This window comes from Neofelis nebulosa, chromosome 8 (assembly GCF_028018385.1).
Source record: "Neofelis nebulosa isolate mNeoNeb1 chromosome 8, mNeoNeb1.pri, whole genome shotgun sequence".
Classification (NCBI taxonomy): Eukaryota; Metazoa; Chordata; class Mammalia; order Carnivora; family Felidae; genus Neofelis; species Neofelis nebulosa.
The window spans coordinates 82,034,359-82,053,163 of record NC_080789.1 but is presented as its reverse complement, the minus strand read 5'-3'; the positions used below and the strand labels follow the sequence as shown (position 1 = coordinate 82,053,163).

At 38.9% G+C, this 18,805-nt stretch overlaps 1 protein-coding gene across 11 annotated transcripts in view; it reads left to right on the top strand.

Moving 5' to 3' along the window:
- Positions 1–18,805, top strand: part of BMAL2 (basic helix-loop-helix ARNT like 2) — a 132,233-nt gene that overhangs the window by 29,786 nt on the left and 83,642 nt on the right. For 5 of the 11 annotated variants that reach the window (XM_058743272.1, XM_058743267.1, XM_058743273.1 and 2 more), the window contains exon 2: positions 18,338–18,484. In XM_058743272.1, the coding sequence (XP_058599255.1) occupies positions 18,338–18,484 (147 nt within the window). Of the gene's footprint in view, positions 1–18,333; positions 18,485–18,805 lie in introns of those variants that run through there. The other 6 variants (XM_058743268.1, XM_058743269.1, XM_058743276.1 and 3 more) reach the window with 4 other exon arrangements.

Below are 18,805 nucleotides of genomic sequence, written 5' to 3'. Positions count from 1 at the left end.
GCACCTCACTAATGCTTTCAATCAGTTATCCAGTGTGGCATGTAGAGGTGATTGAAGTCATGTGGCTGCCACTTTCTGAAATCCATACACTTACCCCTCCCCCTCATCCATAAACAGATTCTCTATAGGCAGGTGACTCCTGTGGAAAGTTTTCTCTTAACTCGCTTGAATACTTTGCCAACAGATCTTTCACATACAGTTTAGGACAAGAGTCAGTCTGGAATCCTGTGCAGTTGATTAGAAACTCTCTGTCCCTTCTCTTTAGGAAAACATTAAATGTTCTGTGAAAGTGGCTCAGTATGTTCTCGTATCTTAAGCAACATTAAGTTCACAGTATCAGCATTTCGTATTTGTTCTTTGGGTTTAAAAAACAATATAAGGGTTGCACACATGACTCTTTAATTTTGTGTACATTTATCCTTTCAAGGAAATGCCCAAGGCTCGTGAATAACACAGAACTTTTGTGGTATGGTTTTTTTTTTTTTTTCCTGAATTAAAAAGTAACGTGTTAGTCACAGAAAATTAAAAAAACTTTTACTTTCAAATGTTAAATTAAGGAAAATATAAATGTTTAACCATATTTTTAATTTTCTGTATTCAGATGCTTTGAGATATGGAGACTGCTTCTCCCAGGATTAATCCATTTCTGGAGATAGTAAACAATTTGCCTATGTGTGTACTTTTCCAATTCAGACCAACCTATCCAGAGGCTCCATCCCAACGACCTCCTTTCTTTCAGATCTCACACTCTGGACTACTATCCAGGTGTCCTGACTGCTCCTGGGCCAGCTAACAGACAGCTAGAGACACTCCCTTTGTCCATGGCCTGCTGAAATTTCTCAAACTAGCCAATCCTAAGGCTGTTTAGCCTGTCCACCTGTTCTCCCCCATAAAATAACACAATAATGACTCTTGCCCACAGACACCCTCTCTTTCCCTCTGCCACCTGACTGACCCCGGTGCTTCCCCATGTGCCACTGCCTCCAATGGTGTGCCTGCCCCTCCTCTTGGGAACTGTGAGAGTTCTGCCATTTTGTTCGCATCACTTCCTGATCTGTTGGCTTTACTGGACCCCAAATCTCCTATTCATATACTATATTTTAAAGCAATAAAGAACACAAAACATGTGAAATTTAATATTGTGTATAGTATTTACCATTTCATAAATCATTTGAAAACACTATTTAAAGGCTGCAAAGAAGTCCATCCCATGATTACATTTAGTTTTTTAGTTGATGCTTTGTTGATACCTTTAGGTTGTTTTCAGGTTTACACTGTTGTAATGTTTTAACAAATATCTATGCATAAAAGCCCTTATGTGCATCTTTAATAATTTTAGGATAAACTCAAAGACATAGAATTTCTGGATCAAAGGATGGAAATGGCCTTTTAGAAAGGTTATATCCATTATCATTCCCACCAGAAGTCTATGAAACTACGAGAGTGTCTCTATTCTTACCTCTTCTTCTCCAAGGCTCCTTTGCCAGTATAACAATTTATCAGGATTAATCAGTTTGAAAGGGGAAAAGTATCTCTTTTTTCACTTCAGTAATTCCCTGGTTATTTGTAATGTGATCAGCCCAAATTTGAAGGTACTGATCATAAGGGAATTGTGGAAGCTACCCATTCTCTTGTGTATTTCGGAACCAGGAAGTGAGGTTGGAATTATCTGAGCCTCGTTGCCATCTTAAGAAATTATTCCCCACTGTCAATTATTTTCATGTAGGTTTTCGGCTTATTTCACCCTTTTCTGTCCTCATTTTAATTTTTTAAATGTTTTTATTTTTGAGACAGACAGAGCATGAGCAGGGGAGGGGCAGAGAGAGAGGGAGACACAGAATCCAAAGCAGGCTCCAAGCTCTGAGCTGTCAGCACAGAGCCCGACGTGGGGCTCGAACCCACCAGCAGTGAGATCATGACCTGAGCCGAAGTCGGATGCCCAACCGACTGAGCCACCCAGGCGCCCCTTCTGTCCTCATTTTAATCATCTGTTTCTCTTCAGGATGTTACCTCTGTATATTCTTAGACATTTTTCTCTCCTGTCCATTCCCTAATGCCATCCTGGGTAACTTTGGTCTTTCTTCTCTCTTCCCACATACTCTGTCTTCACTACGGCACCCCTGTGGGCACCTTTTATGTAGAGCCTTGAATCCCAAAGTCTGAACTTCTCCCTGCTGATTATAGTCTCCTATTTTGACCCTCTCCCACTTATGCAAACGTTCCAACCACCTGCCTATTCTTTTCAGCTTCTTCTGAGTTGTCTTTTGCTTTCCTACCCAGGCTGTACTCCGTGATGGACCATTTTACTGTGATGTGGACATCATTTACTCATTTGTCCTCTGACTTTCTGCATACTTCCCTGGCAAGGGACTGGCCTTGGGCAAGTAAAATTGTCTATTTCCTCTGCTTTGGTTCTGCAGCTATTGTGTAATCATGGACAAAATCACATGCCAGCAAAAGCTCTGCATCCGTGGAATCTAGGAGTATGTGGTTTCCCCTGTACTAGTTGGAACTCAAAGAAATTAACAGAGTCTTAAAATAAAAATTAACAGAGAAAATAAGGCTAACTACATTTTCATTTATGAAGTCTGAGGTAGTTAGACTTTGCCCCAGGGTCTTCTACCTGGGTTTCTTTCTCACCGTATCTGAGCCATCCTCCCCTAACACGATGTCATCTTAAGAACCATCCTTAGGACTTACCTTTTAGATATTCTTGCTACTTTTGAAGTCATGGCCAAAAGAATAAAATTTCCTCATTACATAGGAGAGATTGATCCTTCTGTGATTTTACAACAGCATGTCTGAGATACATGGTGGTTGATCCACGGGTGGAATCCTGCTATGCTCCATATGAAAGGGTTTTGGCTTTCTCTGTCTGTGCTTGGCATCAAAGCCTTATTTTCCCAGCCCAGCTGGAAAGGGTTCAGAGTACGGCTCCGAGCACAAGCCTCATTACAGAAATAAATAGGAACCCAGGTAAGAAACCAGCCATTCAGGTTGGGCAAAGGTAGAATGCATTAGAGTGAAAGTTGTAGCTTTTTAACAGGAAGACTAATTCCTAGTAAGGTAAACAGTACAGATGTACCTGCTGCCTTATGAGGACTGGCCCAAGAAATGGGCTGAGATGCAGTGCTAGGTAACTTCATTAGCTCCCTGCTACCTGGAAATAAAGCTCTGATTCTGTCAGTGGGACATGCAGGGTCCTCCATGAACTAGTGCAATCTACTTTTCCAGCTTGATTTCCTAATGTTTCACACGATGTCAGGTCGTACTAATGTACTTGTTATTCCCCAGTAGTCCATATATATGCCCTTTTCTTTCTCAGTTGTATGTCTTATAACAATAAGTATATTGTATATTTTCTGTATTTGGAACAATATACAAAAGTAGAGAGGAAAAAAAAAATCCTTTGATTGGCCATTTAGACAAAACACCTGAAAACATTTCACTGTGTCTCTTCCCAGGCTTTTTTCTCCCCTGAATATACATTTTCTTTGTATCTTGTTTTACCTAGTCTCTGTGCCTTTCATCCTGCTTTTTAAAAAAACATTGCACAAGCATTTTTCATGTTCATAAACCTCATAAACAATATTTTTATTTTATTTTTTATCAACAGAAGCTTATTTCTTATAATTCTGTAGACTGGAAGTCTGAGGGTTTCAGCACGGTTAGGTTCTGGAGAGGATGCTTTTCTGTTTGCAAACTGCCAACTGCAGAGAGAATGAGCTAGCTCTCTGGCCTCTAGATAAGGGCAGTAATTCCATTCAAGAGGGCTCCACCCTCATAACTTAAATACCTCCCAAAGGCCCCACCTCTAAACAGGATCACTTTGGGGATTAGATTTTAACATATGAATGTGGGGGGGGAGACACAAACATTAGTCTGTATACCGACCCCCCCCACCCCCGTCCAAATAGATTTTAAAGGAAAAATTATATCCACTTATTTCTTCCTCAAATTGCCCCAATATATTGTGTCCATCCACTCAAGAAGGAGCGCTCTCCTTGCTGTGTTATGTAAGGAAGTGCGGGCTGGGCAGAGGGAAAGGGAAGTGATGGGGGAGCAGCTAGCTTTTGAGATTATCTATGTGACAGTATCAAAGCCTTCACTTTGGGAAACCTGTCAGATAGCTGAAGCTATGACTCTCCAACCTTACAAATGATGATAGATGTAAGAAATTTCTATGGAAAAGCTACAAGGATTGAAAAAAATGTCTGTGCAAAGGGGCCAGATACCCAGGCAGCAGGGCAATGTGGCGACTGAATAAGTTAACGTTTTCAACCTGTTTCTTAGGTCACATTAAAAATTCGAAGCCCTCTCACTTTATTTTTTTTATTTTATTTTTTTATTTTTTCAACGTTTTTAATTTATTTTTGGGACAGAGAAAGACAGAGCATGAACGGGGGAGGGGCAGAGAGAGAGGGAGACACAGAATCGGAGGCTCCAGGCTCCGAGCCATCGGCCCAGAGCCTGACGCGGGGCTCGAACTCACGGACCGCGAGATCGTGACCTGGCTGAAGTCGGACGCTTAACCGACTGCACCACCCAGGCGCCCCCCTCTCACTTTAGATTGAATAATGGAATGTTAACTTTTTTGTTAAAGTTTATTTATTTTTGGGAGGGGGAGGGGCCGAGAGAGAGAGAGACAGGGACCAAGGATCCAAAGCTGGCTCTGTGCTGAGAGCAGACGCTCGGCTCAAACTCACCAACCGTGGGATTATGACCTGAGCCAAAGTTGGAAGCTTGACCACTGAGCCACCCAGGTGCCCTGGAGTGTTAACCTTAAAAATAAAACTGCCAGTTATTAGCAAAAGATGGGTTTACTCAGGAATAAAGGAGAATTACAAGCTGGGACAAGCAGGCTGCCAGAAAACCGAGGGCAACTCTGAAGAATAAAGGAGAGGCATGCACTTTTCTAGAGGAAAGAGGGAAGTCGTGAAGGCTGTTGTAAACAAAAGTCCATTGGAGTGAACTGAAGCTGGCAGTGGAGTGGCTTCTCATTGGCCCGACTGTGACTGTCTCTCATTGACTGGCTTGTTGGGGGAGGATAGAAAAGTAGCATCCAGGTGCAAGGCCCGTCTCTTCCTATTGGGTCTGCAGTTGAGGAGTGCCAGGGCGTCAGAGCATCCCAGCTCAATCTCCATTTTAGTGACTGTTAATCCACGTTTTGTGACTTTTAGTGGATTTTAATCCATGTTAGTGACTCCATTTTAGTGAGGTTTCCCGTTATTATTTTTCACAGGGGCAAATGCCGAGTAAAGCTTTGTTTCAAATGCAGTAACTGGACGGAGCCACGAGAAAATAAACTTTCCTGAAATATAACTTAGAATTGCTTCTTGGTCTTCCTTCACCCAAGCCACACCCATTCGCCAAAGATGCTGCACTTTTCAACAAACAGAAAGGAATAGTGGAGATGCCACCAGTACAACCCTATTATCATAGGAAGAGACATTAAACGTCAGTTTTTTTGGCATAGAAAAGCAGGATGCCAATTTATTAGTGGATGCAAAATATCTCTATCAGAAGACCTTGTCTGGGCATCCATATGGTTTCCTTCATTTTTCTCCTTGTAGGTAGACCCAGGTAAAAATCCTGCTTTTAAATCAAAATTCAAATTCTCCTCTTCTCCCAAGGTCACGGAGGCTGAAATCACGGGAAAACGATAATGGGTGCAATTTTTCTATAATAGTAGGGTATGTGTTGGGGTCTGAAATTGAGTTCAAAAACAGTTACAGTGTGAAGGGTCTGTCGACACATTCTGTCTGAGAGAACAGATGGAAATTTGGAAAACGACACATTTAAGCCCCTGTACCTTAATATCCACCCTTTATTTTAAGCAGGATAGTTGGCTGGCTTCAGAGACTAATGTGGCTAAATACCCGCTCTTCCTCAGGGTTTGGCTGGCTGTCGGGATTGACAACACAGGAAAGGAGGTCACTGAGAGACTCTCTCCTGCCTCCTCTAGGCGTGGTCAGAATTCATAGATAAATAAATCTTGAGGGGCTTTCATGAAATCTCAGTAAATCTAAGCCTCATCCTTATTTTGAATTTTCTAGGCAATCTGCATTCTGCATGGTGAATGATGATCTAGGGATCTGGTTTCTGGTCAGATAGGGCAATTTAGTGTGCATTTTGTTTCATATGTGAAAAGGTAAAATTTATTTTGAAAAAGCCCAATTTTATCCACCAGACTTGTACCAGGAGGTGCATTTTCTAAAACTTGACTCTGATAGGTATTCATTGATTGAATAACGAAACGTTGTTCATGACGGCATAGGATTTTACTGAATTGCCACCTGTTCATAATGTTCTCTTAGCCTGAAAACATGCTTTTAAGCATTATTCCCTTCCCCCAAACAGAATTAGGTGCTCTTCCCTCTGTGTTCTTGCAGCATAAACTTGTACCTGCATCTAGATCTAACTTCATTCTGTGTTTGGTTTATGTCTATACACCCCCATTTGCACAAACGTATTTATGATCATAAGCTTCTTGACAGGAAGTACTAAATCTTAACCTTTTAAAATATATCCCCCACCTACATTAAGCTCTTAATAAATAGTATGAAATAATAGAATATTTTTTAAATGTTTGTCTATTTTGAGAGAGAGCGAGCATGAGTGGGGGACGGGCAGAGAGACAGGGAGAGAGAGAATCCCAAGCAGGCTCCACTCTGTCAGTGTAGAGCCTGACATAGGGCTCGATCTACCAACAATGAGATCATGACCTGAGCCAAAATCAAGTGTTGGACACTTAACCAAATGAGCCCCAGGGGAGACCCATTAATAGAATATTTTTAATCTCTGTTGAGCAAAAGCTTTGTTTTTTATTTGTTTTTTAAATTTATTTTTAATTTACATCCAAGTTAGTTAGCATATAGTGCAACAATGATTTTAGGAATAGAGTCCGGTGATTCATCCCCTATGTATAATATCCAGTGCTCATCCCAACAGGTGTCTTTTTTAATGCCCCTTACCCATTTAGCCCATCCCCCCACCCACAAGCCCTACAGCAACCCTCTGTTTGTTCTCTGTGTTTAAGAGTCTCTTATGTTTTGTCCCCCTCCCTGTTTTTATATTATTTTTGCTTCCCTTCCTTTATGTTCATGTTTTGTATCTTAAAGCTTAGCATAATACCCTCTAGTTCCATCCACATTGTTGCAAATGGCAAGATTTCATTCTTTTTGATTGCTGAGCAATACTCCATTGTGTGTGTGTGCGTGTGTGTGTGTGTATACCACATTTATTTTATTTTATTTTTTAATTGTTTTAATGTTTATTCTTGAGAGATAGAGTGTGAGTGGGGGAGGGGCAGAGAGAGAGAGGGAGACATAGAATCTGAAGCAGGCTCCAGGCTCTGAGCTGTCAGCATAGAGCCCAATGTGGGGCTTAAATTCACGAACCACAGGATCATGACCTGAGCTAAAGTCCAACACCGACTGGGCCTCCCAGGCGCCCCTATATACCACATCTTCTTTATCCATTCATCTGTTGATGGACTTTATTTTGGCCCTTTCCATACTTTGGCCATTGTTGATAGCACTGCTATAAACATGGGGGTTCATGTGCCCCTTCGAAACAGCATACCTGTATCCCTTGGATAAATACCTAGTAGTACAATTGCTGGGTCATAGGGTAGTTCTATTTTTGACTTTTTGAGGAACCTCCATATTGTTTTCCAGAGTGGCTGCACCAGCTTGCATTCCCACCAGCAGTGCAAAAGAGATGCTCTTTTTTTCACATCCTCACCAACATCTGCTGTTGCCTGAGTTGTTAATTTTAGCCATTCTGACTGGTGTGAGGTGGTATCTCATTGTGGTTTTAATTTAGACACATCTGGATGTCTTCTTTGGAAAAGTATTCATGTCTTTTGCCTATTTCTCCTTGGATTATTTGTTTTTTGGTGTTGAGTTTAATAAGTTATAGATTTTGGATACTAACCCTTTATCTGATATGTCATTCAACAAAAGCTTTTTCATGATTTGTGTATAGTACTGTCTACAGATGGTATTATTCTTTAAAAAACTTTAATGTTTATTTTTGAGAGAGAGAGGGAGAGACAGAGTGTGAGCAGAGGAGGGGCAGAGAGAGAGGGAGACACAGAATCCGAAGCAGGCTCCAGGCTCTGAGCTATCAGCACAGAGCCCGATGCAGGGCTCGAACTCACGAGCCATGAGATCATGACCTGAGCCGAAGTCAGACACCCAACCGACTGAGCCACCCAGGTGCCCCGATGGTATTATTCTTAATAGTGCCAAGTAGTACTTTATCCAGTAGTGACTAAGCATCTTTCAGTATAAGTCCGTGATAAACAGTTTTTGAGTTTCATTATGATGTGTTACCACAAACCTATAAAATAATTACTTCTTGTTCTAGAAAGAGACTTCAGACTGCCAAATCCCATATTACACAGTACCTTTATTCCAATAGACAATCAAGTGTATTTTTCCCTCTGTCAGAAATAAAACAGAATGAAGTAGTGGTATGGAGAAAGGAGGCCTGCTCATTTGTGAAATAGTACCGTGGGGAACTGCATATTCCTTACTGTGGGAATTTTATCATTTCCGGCAGTCCAGGAAGGTGAATCTGTTAGTTCTGATTTCACATCTCTTTCAGATTCTCTTTTGAATGTCTAGGGGTAATGAAATGAAACGCAGTTCATTCTTTCAACAAACCCTATTATTATGTGTCAGCACTGTCCTAGGATTTGGGCATATGAGATGATATGGTCCTCGAAATTTTCCAGTCCTGGAGCTTACTGTGGATCCCATAAATCTTTCTTTTGCCTCTTTTGTAGATTCTATGAGCTGAACACCTTTTGGAATCCCGAAGAGCAGAATCTTATTGAAACAATAAAAAGTACCAGAAGCAATAACATTGAAAAGTGCAGGCGTTTAGCACTGAGAAGGACACAGCATCACTTTTGTGGCATCCTTGTCAAAAGTGCATAACCTGGGGCGCCTGGGTGGCGCAGTCGGTTAAGCGTCCGACTTCAGCCAGGTCACGATCTCGCGGTCCCTGAGTTCGAGCCCCGCGTCAGGCTCTGGGCTGATGGCTCGGAGCCTGGAGCCTGTTTCCGATTCTGTGTCTCCCTCTCTCTCTGCCCCTCCCCCGTTCATGCTCTGTCTCTCTCTGTCCCAAAAATAAATAAAAAACGTTGAAAAAAAAAATTAAAAAAAAAAAAGTGCATAACCTGAATTTAGTCATAAGGGAGTATTAGACAAACTGGGTGACATTCTACAGAACTGGCCAGTAACTTTCAAAAACCTCAGGGACAGAAGAACACTGAGGAAATGTTAAAATGTAAAGGAAACTGAAGGGGTTCCTGGGTGGCTTAGTTGGTTAGGCATCCAACTCTTGGTTTCAGCTTAGGTCATGATCTTGAGGTTTGTGCAGTCCAGCCCCATGTTGGGCTCTGTGTTGATAGTGCGGAGCCTGCTTGGGATTCTCTCTCTGCCCTTCCCCTGCTCATGCTCACACTTTCTCTCTCTCTCAAAATAAACTTAAAAAAATACGAAGGGAAACTGAAGACACCAAATGTGCCATGTGACCCAGGATTCAACCTGAACCAGCAAAAGGATATTAGCAGGGCGATTAGCAAAATTTGAGTATTCCTGGTCTTGGGGTTAAGTAAGAAATTGTCATTTGGGGAATCTGATTAAAGGGTGTATGGGGGTTCTTTGCATTATTTTTATGGGTATGAAATTACTTCAAAATTAAAAGTTTAACATTTTTAAAAATTATTTTTAATTTTTTAAAACATTTTTAAATTAAAAATTAAGAGGCATTGAACTCAGTGCCTTTTCTTGATGGACACCTTATGCATCACTATGGCTCATTACTATGGACTCTTTTTTGCTGGACTAGTTACTTAGCATCACTGTTCGTTTCAAACAGATTTCAAATACGTTGTTGATTCACCCAAACAAACAAATGAAATTTGCAGGAAATTACTTCTGTTTTATTTTATTTAAAAAAATTTTTTAATGCTTATTTATTATTTTTGAGAGAGAGTGCACAAGCCGGGGAGGGGCAGAGAGAGAGGGAGACACAGAATCCGAAGTAGGCTCTAGGCTCCGAGCTGTCAGCACAGAGCCTGATGTGGGGCTCAAAATCACAGGCTGCGAGATCCTGACCTGAGCCAAAATTGGACGCTCAACTGACTGAGCCGCCCAGGCACCCCTACCTACTTTCATTTTAAAGAAATAGTCTCAGATGTGTTAAATGACTTGTTTCTCCCTCCCCTCCCCTGCCCTGAATAAACAATTTGTAGTGGATAGACCAGACTAAAACAGTTTTGGGGGCATGGATCCTCAGAAATTAAGAAGCAAATGTTTATATTGCATAAATTGTTTTTAACACAAAGTTATTCGTAGGATAATTTAAATTTTATGTAAATTTTAACATAGCACACTATTGCACTGAAAATAGGTAGTGGGACAAAAGTTTTTAAGTTGTATGAAAAATATAATTTTTCCATCCTGCTATTGCATTCTGTGAACGTGTGTGTGCCTGTGTGTATGTGCGTATGTGTATTTTCTTTCAAGCACAATATCACATTCTAAATTTGATCCCTTTATAACTATGAGCCTGAACCAAATGGCTGCTTGCTCTCCCCTACTCATGATTCCCAAACAGCTGCCCATTTCCCCCAATTTATTTCATCTTTGAGGAACTGATACTAAATGCTAAACATTAAAAATATTGTTACATTGATGACCATCACCAGGGAGATGCATGTAGGACGGAGTGAGATAAAATGCTAATGTCACATTTTTAAGTTTACTTATTTATTTTGAGAAAGAGAGAAGGAGAGAGAGAATCCCAACAGGCTCCATGCTGTCAGCGCAGAGCCTGAGCAGGGAGCTCAATCTCACGACCCGTGAGATCATGATCTGAGCCAAAACCAAGAGTCAGACGCTCAACCGACCGAGCCACCCAGGTACCCCTAAATTCTGAATTATTTTACGGCGTGTTAAATAACACGTATTACCCAACTCAACATCAAAAACACCAACAATCCAGTTAAAACATTGGCAGAGGACCTATTAGAAAGTGGGGGAGGGACAGTAACGTATCCCCAAAACTGAGAAGGCACTTTGAAACTGGAAAATGAAGCAGGCGATGCCATACAGTTTACACAGTCTTATTCAGGGTAACTTAACTGACATAGGGGGAATTGGGAGGAGGATGATCCATGCAGTCCGCATAGCTATTCTCCACAAAGTCCAGACCTTAGTCCACAGATTTTATAGAGTGAGGGGATATGCGGGAGGGCGCTATAGTGAGATGAAAGGGCTCGCACACACCTCAGAAGGCTTTCATGCACTTAACTGACAGCTACCTTTTAGTTAGATCTTGTGGCACCACCTGTACATCAGGAAAGAAGGAAGTCTATGTTATCTCTAACAGATTGATGAGAGGCTGAAACAAGCCTTCCCACCATCCTAGTCTTGGCAGGCATGTCTAAGGTATGTATATTAATATCCAAGTGGCCCGGAACACATAGCCCCAAGAGAGGCCCTTGAGCAAACATGAACAAGATGGAGGGCCAAAGACGGAGTCAGTATTACTAGCACTCTTAAAGTACATGAGTAGACATTTTTCCAAAGATATACAGGTGGCCGACAGACAGGTGAAAAGATGCTCAGCATCATTAATCATCAGGGAAATGCAAATCAAAATCACAATGAGATATCACCTCACACCTGTTGGAATGGCTAAATCAAAAGACAAAAAATAACAAGCGTTAGTGAGGATGTGAAGAAAAAGGAACCCTCATGCAGTGTTGGTAGGAACATTGGTACAATCACTGTGGAAAACAGTATGGAGGTTCCTGAAAAAATTAAAAACAGAAATATCATCTGATACAATAATTCCAGTACTGGGTCCTTACCCAAAGAAAATGAAAACACTGATCAAAGAGATATATGCACCCCTATGTTTACTGCAATATTATTTACAATAGCCGAGACATGGAAGCAACCTAAGTGTCCACTGATAGATGAATGGATAAGGAAGATGTGGTGAATACACACACACACACACACACACACACACACACACACACACACACAAATATTACTCAGCCATAAAAAAGGATGAGATCTTCCCATTTATGACACTATGGATGGACCTAGAGGGTATTATGCTAAGTGAAATAGATTGAGAAAGATATATACCATATAATTTCACTCTTGCAGACCTAAAAAACAAAATAAATGAATAAACAAAAATAAACCTATAAATACAGTGAACAAACTGATGGCTGTGCCAGAGAGGAGGCAGTTGGGGGGATGGGCAAAATGGGTGAAGAGGAGTAGGGAGTACAGGCTTCCAGTTACGGAATGAATAAGTCACAGAAATAAAAAGTACAACACAGGGGATATAGTCAATGGTATTGTAATAGTATTGTATGGTGACAGATGGTAGTGACACTTGTGGTGAGCATAGCATGACGTATAGAGATATTAAATTATTATGTTGTGCACCTATAATGTCACATCGTCAACTATATGCAAAAAAAATTTTTAATAGGAAAATAGTATTATAGAAATGTATAAATGTTATTTTTCTTGAAAAAAATAACATATATTATCTTCGCCATTGAGAGGTAACAATTTGGTGAGGAAAGACAATATCAAAATATTGAAGGATACACCTTCAAAATGGGTTCAACAAAAGCAGAATTAACTTTCAGTTCCTCAACGCATGGTCTCATCTTCTAAATGAGAGGCTGAAAGTAAACTGGGAGGTTAAAAATGAAATCTTCACTCTTTAAATTGTGAGTCACCTTTTAACAAAAATCTGTGTGATCTTTTCATCCAGAACTAATTAGTCCCACTAACCCATATTTTCCTTTTGTTTACAGAAAGCCCTCTGTTTTGAATTCACTTCTACTGACATAGCCAAATTTGATGGGACATAGCTAATTAGGGGGCAGTACTCCCCCACTCGTTAGGGAACATACAACTAAAGACCCTCAGTGGTTTAGATTTTGATTTTGTGAAAAGAAGATTATTATTCTGCCAGTCTAAAGATGGTCCATTTCTTATTTTAAAAGTTAGTAAGGCAGTAGGATTGAAATATGAAGATCATGTTTCCTAGAATGAGAGGCAAAAATATCTTTATTTTTGTTTTGAACTTATGTGAGGGAAACCGTGTGCTTGCTTGAGTGTGTTGGAGGCTGGAGGTGGATGGAAGGGTCTGGTATAAACCATGGTTCATAGTTGGTGAATTTTTCCCCTTGATTTGTCACTTATTGTAAGAAACTCACCACATTTTCTGTGGAGACAGATGGTGTTCTGCCATTCAAAGTCCATCAGATTGAAGTCTGGTAGCTGAAATCATAATTAATCTCATGTGTATCTGGTGATCCTGAATCGTTCCCATTAAGAGAGTCCAAGCCTAGAAGTCTTGCAAGACCAAAAATCAGAAACTTAATTCCCAAGTGGCCAATAATCATTGATAAAATTATTCTCCCCACTTCTTTTTTTGTCTTTTTGTTTTTAATGTTTATTTATTTTTGAGAGAGCGCAAGTGGGGGGAGGGGCAGAGAGAGGGGGACAGAAGATTCAAAGTGGGCTCTGTGCTGACAGGCCGGCAGCAGCAAGCCCGATGTGGGACTCGAACTCACACGACCATGAGATCATGACCTGAGCTGAAGTCAGACACTCAGCCGACTGAGCCACCCAGGTTGCCCCTCTCCCCACTTCTTTATTGTGAGATATACTGTAACCTATAGAGGTTTGTAAAAATTATATACGTAGTTTAAGAAATTAAAAAAAAATCTGAACTCACACCCAGGTTAAGAAATAGAACACAAATTCCTTAGATGCCCCTGTGTGTCCTTTAGTAATTGAATCCAGATGCACCTTCTCTTCTCCCAAAGAGAATTCTGACTTTTGTGTTAAGTGTTCCTTTGCTTTTCTATATAGTGTGGCAACCTCTGTAGGTATTGCTAAAAAAAAAAAAAAAAAAAAAATTAGTTTTACCTATTTTTAAACTTTATATAATTTTTTTTAAAAAAAACATGCTATAGGTTTTTTATCTGTCACTTTTTTTGGCCCAGCATTACTAGTTTGAGATTCATCCATGTTGATATCAGTACTTCATTCATTGTTACTGCTGTTAATATTTCATTTAGTAGCTAAACAGTTTATATTTCTGTCAATGGAAATTTAGCTTCCAGTTTTCTCAGGTTTTTGTTTTTGTTATTCAGCTACAAGCAGTGCTTGTACGTGTCTCCTCATATGCATGGAGTTTCACTATGTACCTAGACCTGGAATGCTGAATCATATGTTACATGCAATATTCAATTTATTAGGTAATAACAAAAGTGGCTTCCAAAGCGGTTGTAGCGATTTACATCCCCACTTAGCAAAGCATCAACCTTTCATTGCTCCACATCGTCACCTACATCTGGTGTCCTCAAACTTTTCCATTGTAGCCATGGGATGGGTAGATCACCACTGTTTACTCTGGCTCTTCCTAATTGCTAATGAGATTGAGTTATCTTTCCATTTGTGTATTGACAATTGGAATTCTTTTATGAAGTGCTTGTTAGTCTTTTATCCAGTTTTCTACTGTGTTGTTGCTTTTTCTTGTTGATGCAAAGGCATTCTTTAGACAGTCTAGATATTAACCCTTTGTTGTTTATATGTGTAACACATATCTTCTCTCAGTTTGTGGCTTGTGGTTTCATTTTCTTTATAGTTATCTTTTGATCAACATTAACTTAATTTTAAGAAGATTGAATTGATCAGTCTTTATTGGTGTTTCTTTTTATGTTTTGGAAAGTTCTTTCCCCACCAATAAAATACTGTCTCTCCTTTAGAGTCTTTTCTGTTACATTTTTACCTTTTATATTTAGGTCTTTACTCCAGCTGGAATTGGGTTTTATATTTGGTATAAGGTAGGGGGTCCAGGTTTATTCTTTTCCATAGAGAAAACCACTTGGCCTAGGACCAATTACTAAAAAGCTGTTTTCCCCACATTGACCTGAAATGCCACCTCAGACATTTAGCAGATGTCCATTTATACGTGTCTGGGCCCTCTCTACTTTTCCTTTGGTTTGTCTATACTTTAATTACTATAGCTTTATTAATGTCCTGATATTTGATACAGCAAGTCCTTCCACCTTCCCTTGTCTATTCATGACCCACTGCACTTCCATATACATTTTATATTGTTTGTGAAATTCTACCAGAAAAAAGTCTTTTGAGAGGAATTAAATTACACATCTATTTTAGGAAAATTGACAACTTTGTGATATGGAGGACTCCAATCCAATGGCATATCTTCCCATTTACATGGATGTTTTTTACTGTTTTAAATAAATTTTTATATTTTCCTTATACAGATCTTACTTTTTTGTTTATTTTGAACTGAGCCACCCAGTCACCCCAAAGATCTTACACACTTTTATTAGATTTTTTCTTTAGGTGCTGTATATTTTTTGAGGTTATTGTAAATTGTGTCTTTTTAAGTATCTTATTGTAAATAATATTTTTATTACTGGTGAATAGAAAGGCAGTTGATTTTTATATATTGATCTTATAGATAGCCAACTTGCTACACTTTCTTTTTTTTTATTTTGTTTTATGTTTATTTGAGAGAGAGAGAGAGAGAGCAGGAGCAAGGGAGGGGCAGAGAGACCAGGAGACAGAATTAGAAGCAGGCTCCAGGCTCTGAGCTGTCAGCACAGAGCCCGACACGGCGCTTGAACTCACGAATGGGGAGATCATGACCTGAGCCAAAGTCAGATGCTCAGCGGACTGAGCCACCCAGGCACCCCTACACTTTCTAATTTTAATCATTTATCTGTTGATTATTTTCTGTTTTCTATATACTCAGTCATATGATTTATCAGTAATAGCAAAAAGCATTTGTCTTCCTTCCCAATTGTTTTTTTTTAATTAATTAATTTATTTATTTTTAATTTTTTTTCAACGTTTTTTATTTATTTTTGGGACAGAGAGAGACAGAGCATGAACAGGGGAGGGGCAGAGAGAGAGGGAGACACAGAATCGGAAACAGGCTCCAGGCTCCGAGCCATCAGCCCAGAGCCTGACGCGGGGCTCGAACTCAGGGACTGCGAGATCGTGACCTGGCTGAAGTCGGACGCTTAACCGACTGCGCCACCCAGGCGCCCCTCTTCCCAACTGTTAAACCTCATATTTCTTTTTCTTTCCCTACTCCACTGGCAAGTCTTCTACTATTGTGTTGAAAAGGAGTAGTAGTAAAAGGTGTTCTTGTTTCTGATTCTAAAGAACACGCTTTCAGTATTTCTTCATTAATATTTCTATATCTATTGAGATAATCACATTTTCCCATTAATCTGTTGTTCTGGTTAATCATATTCATTGATTTATTAATATTAAACCAGTTTTGTATTCCTGGAATAAAACTATCTTGGTCATCCTGGGTGATTCTTTTTATACATATCGGAATCTTGCTAACATTTTATTAAGATTTTTTGTATTTGTCCATAAATGAGATACCCTGTAATTTTCTCTTATTGTACTCACATTGTCAGGTTTTTAATTTTAAAATTATGAAATCCTCACTAAAAAAGCGTTGGGGGCCAATATATTCCTTCTTTTTCTGTATATTGGAATAGTTGTGTAAGAAAGATATAGTGATATTCAGGTCTTTGTTTTTTTAGCTTCAGTTTTTGTTGGTTAAAATTCTCTAGGAATTTTTTCATTCTATCTAAAATTCCAAATATTTAGAATGTTGTTCATGAGGGGCATCTGGGTGGCTCAGTTGGTTTCGTGACTGACTTTTGATTTCGGCGCAGGTCACGTTCTCATAGTTTGTGGGATCGAGTCCTGTGTCAGGTTGCACGCTGACAGTGCAGGGCCTGTTTGGGATTCTCTTGCTCTCCCCGTATCTGTGCTCCTCCCCTGTGTGTGTGTGCATGCCCTTTCTCTTTCTCAAAATAAACTTCAAAGAAAAGAATGTTCATGAGATTTTTACTGTCTTTTAAATCTCCAGACCATCTAAAATTATGACCCATGTTCACTTATATTTACTTACGTCCTCTTTCTTTCTTGAAAAATCTTGCCATAGAGTTATTAGAGATACAGTCTTTTAGAAGAATCCATGTGTAGCTTTTTGATGTGCAATTGTTTGCATTGTATTTCTTTTAGTTCTTTGGATTTTACATATCCTTTTCTAATTATTTAAGATAAAGGTTAAAATTTCCTTCTAAGTAATGCTTTCACTATCTCCATGTATTTTGATGTATAATATTTTATTATTATTATTTAGTTACATTTTATAATTTTATATTTGAATTCTTCCTTATCTGAAGGTGTTATTGGTATATTTCTTAATTTTTAAAGATACAGGGATTGTCTAGTTATCTTTTTGTTACTGGTGTCTAGCATAATTACACCAAGTCACTAAATGTTTGATTTATGATAGTCTTTTGAAATTGCTGAGACTTACTTGCTTTTTGTCCAGTATATTGTTAATTTTGATAAATGCTCCATGTGTACCCAAAACAAACAATGGGTTTGAAGCTCCTAGGGATAGTGGTCTGTATATGTCTATTACACCAAACTTGCCTATTGTGTGGATTAAATTTTCAATATCATTGTTTTTGAATGCTTGATCTATCGGTTACTGCTAGAGATGTATTAAAAATCTGCCACTATTGTAGAGTTATTGCATTCTCCTTGTTAATACTACTTACACATTTTCAGTCTATGTTGTAACTTACAGATATAAATATAAACTTGTTATATTTTAGTAAGGGAATTATAGTTATTCAGGGAGGCCCACTTTTGGAGTATAGGTTATTTTTATTTCTGTGATTTTGATTTTTATATTTTATTAAACATCTGATAAGCCATGTTTTATACAAAAAGGATTTTATTGTCATATTTAGCAACTTAGGGTTAAAGATATTCATGTCCCTTGACCTTGTTAACTCATTTCTGGGATACTATGCAAATAAAATAACCAGTAGATAAAAAGTTTTTGGTACCATAATATATATTTGTGACAGTGAAAACAAACATAGATTCTAACAATAGCAGAATGGTGACATTTGATTTTCCCCCTTCCTTTCTACTTTTCTATGTTTTCTATACTTTCTACAATTCTTTTACAATTAAATGGGGAAAATAAGCTTTAAAATATGGACTAACAAATACATTTCTAATATTTGAGTGTATGTAATTTGTCTTTAATTCTATGTTATGTTGTTATTTAGGTGATATCTTTAAAATAACAAGATAGTAAAGCCATTTAAAATGTAATAGGGATATGTATAAAGTGGAAGTTAATGTTAAAGATAGGTGTCCTATTGTGCTTTATCTGTCATAGATAGAATGCTGATAGAAAAGAACGAGTGCATTGCTCCCATGGTTTCCAGTTATGTAAGCCCATGGACAAAACCAACAGCTATCGGATCCCTCAGCCCACATGTGACAGAGCTCCCAAGAAAACGAAAAGGAAGTGATTCAGACCCATCCCAGTAAGTGAATTTATGAAATCTTTGATTCTAAGGAAAAAAGAAAAAGATTACTTTGCAAATCACTGATGATTTTCAGTTTACATGGTGACATACGGATGGGGACAATTATTTCTCCACCCAATTGCTTCCTCTGTTACTGTCTGATCTGGAACTTTTCCATCGAATTCTGAAGCGTAGTAGATATCTAGGGGGAGTCAGCTGGAATTTGAAAGATATAGGAACATAAGGTTAATTTGTTTAACATTTATGGTCATATCAAGATACTTACCTTCCTATTTGAATTGCTTAACTATGAAGAGAACATCTTCCTGCATGCACTTA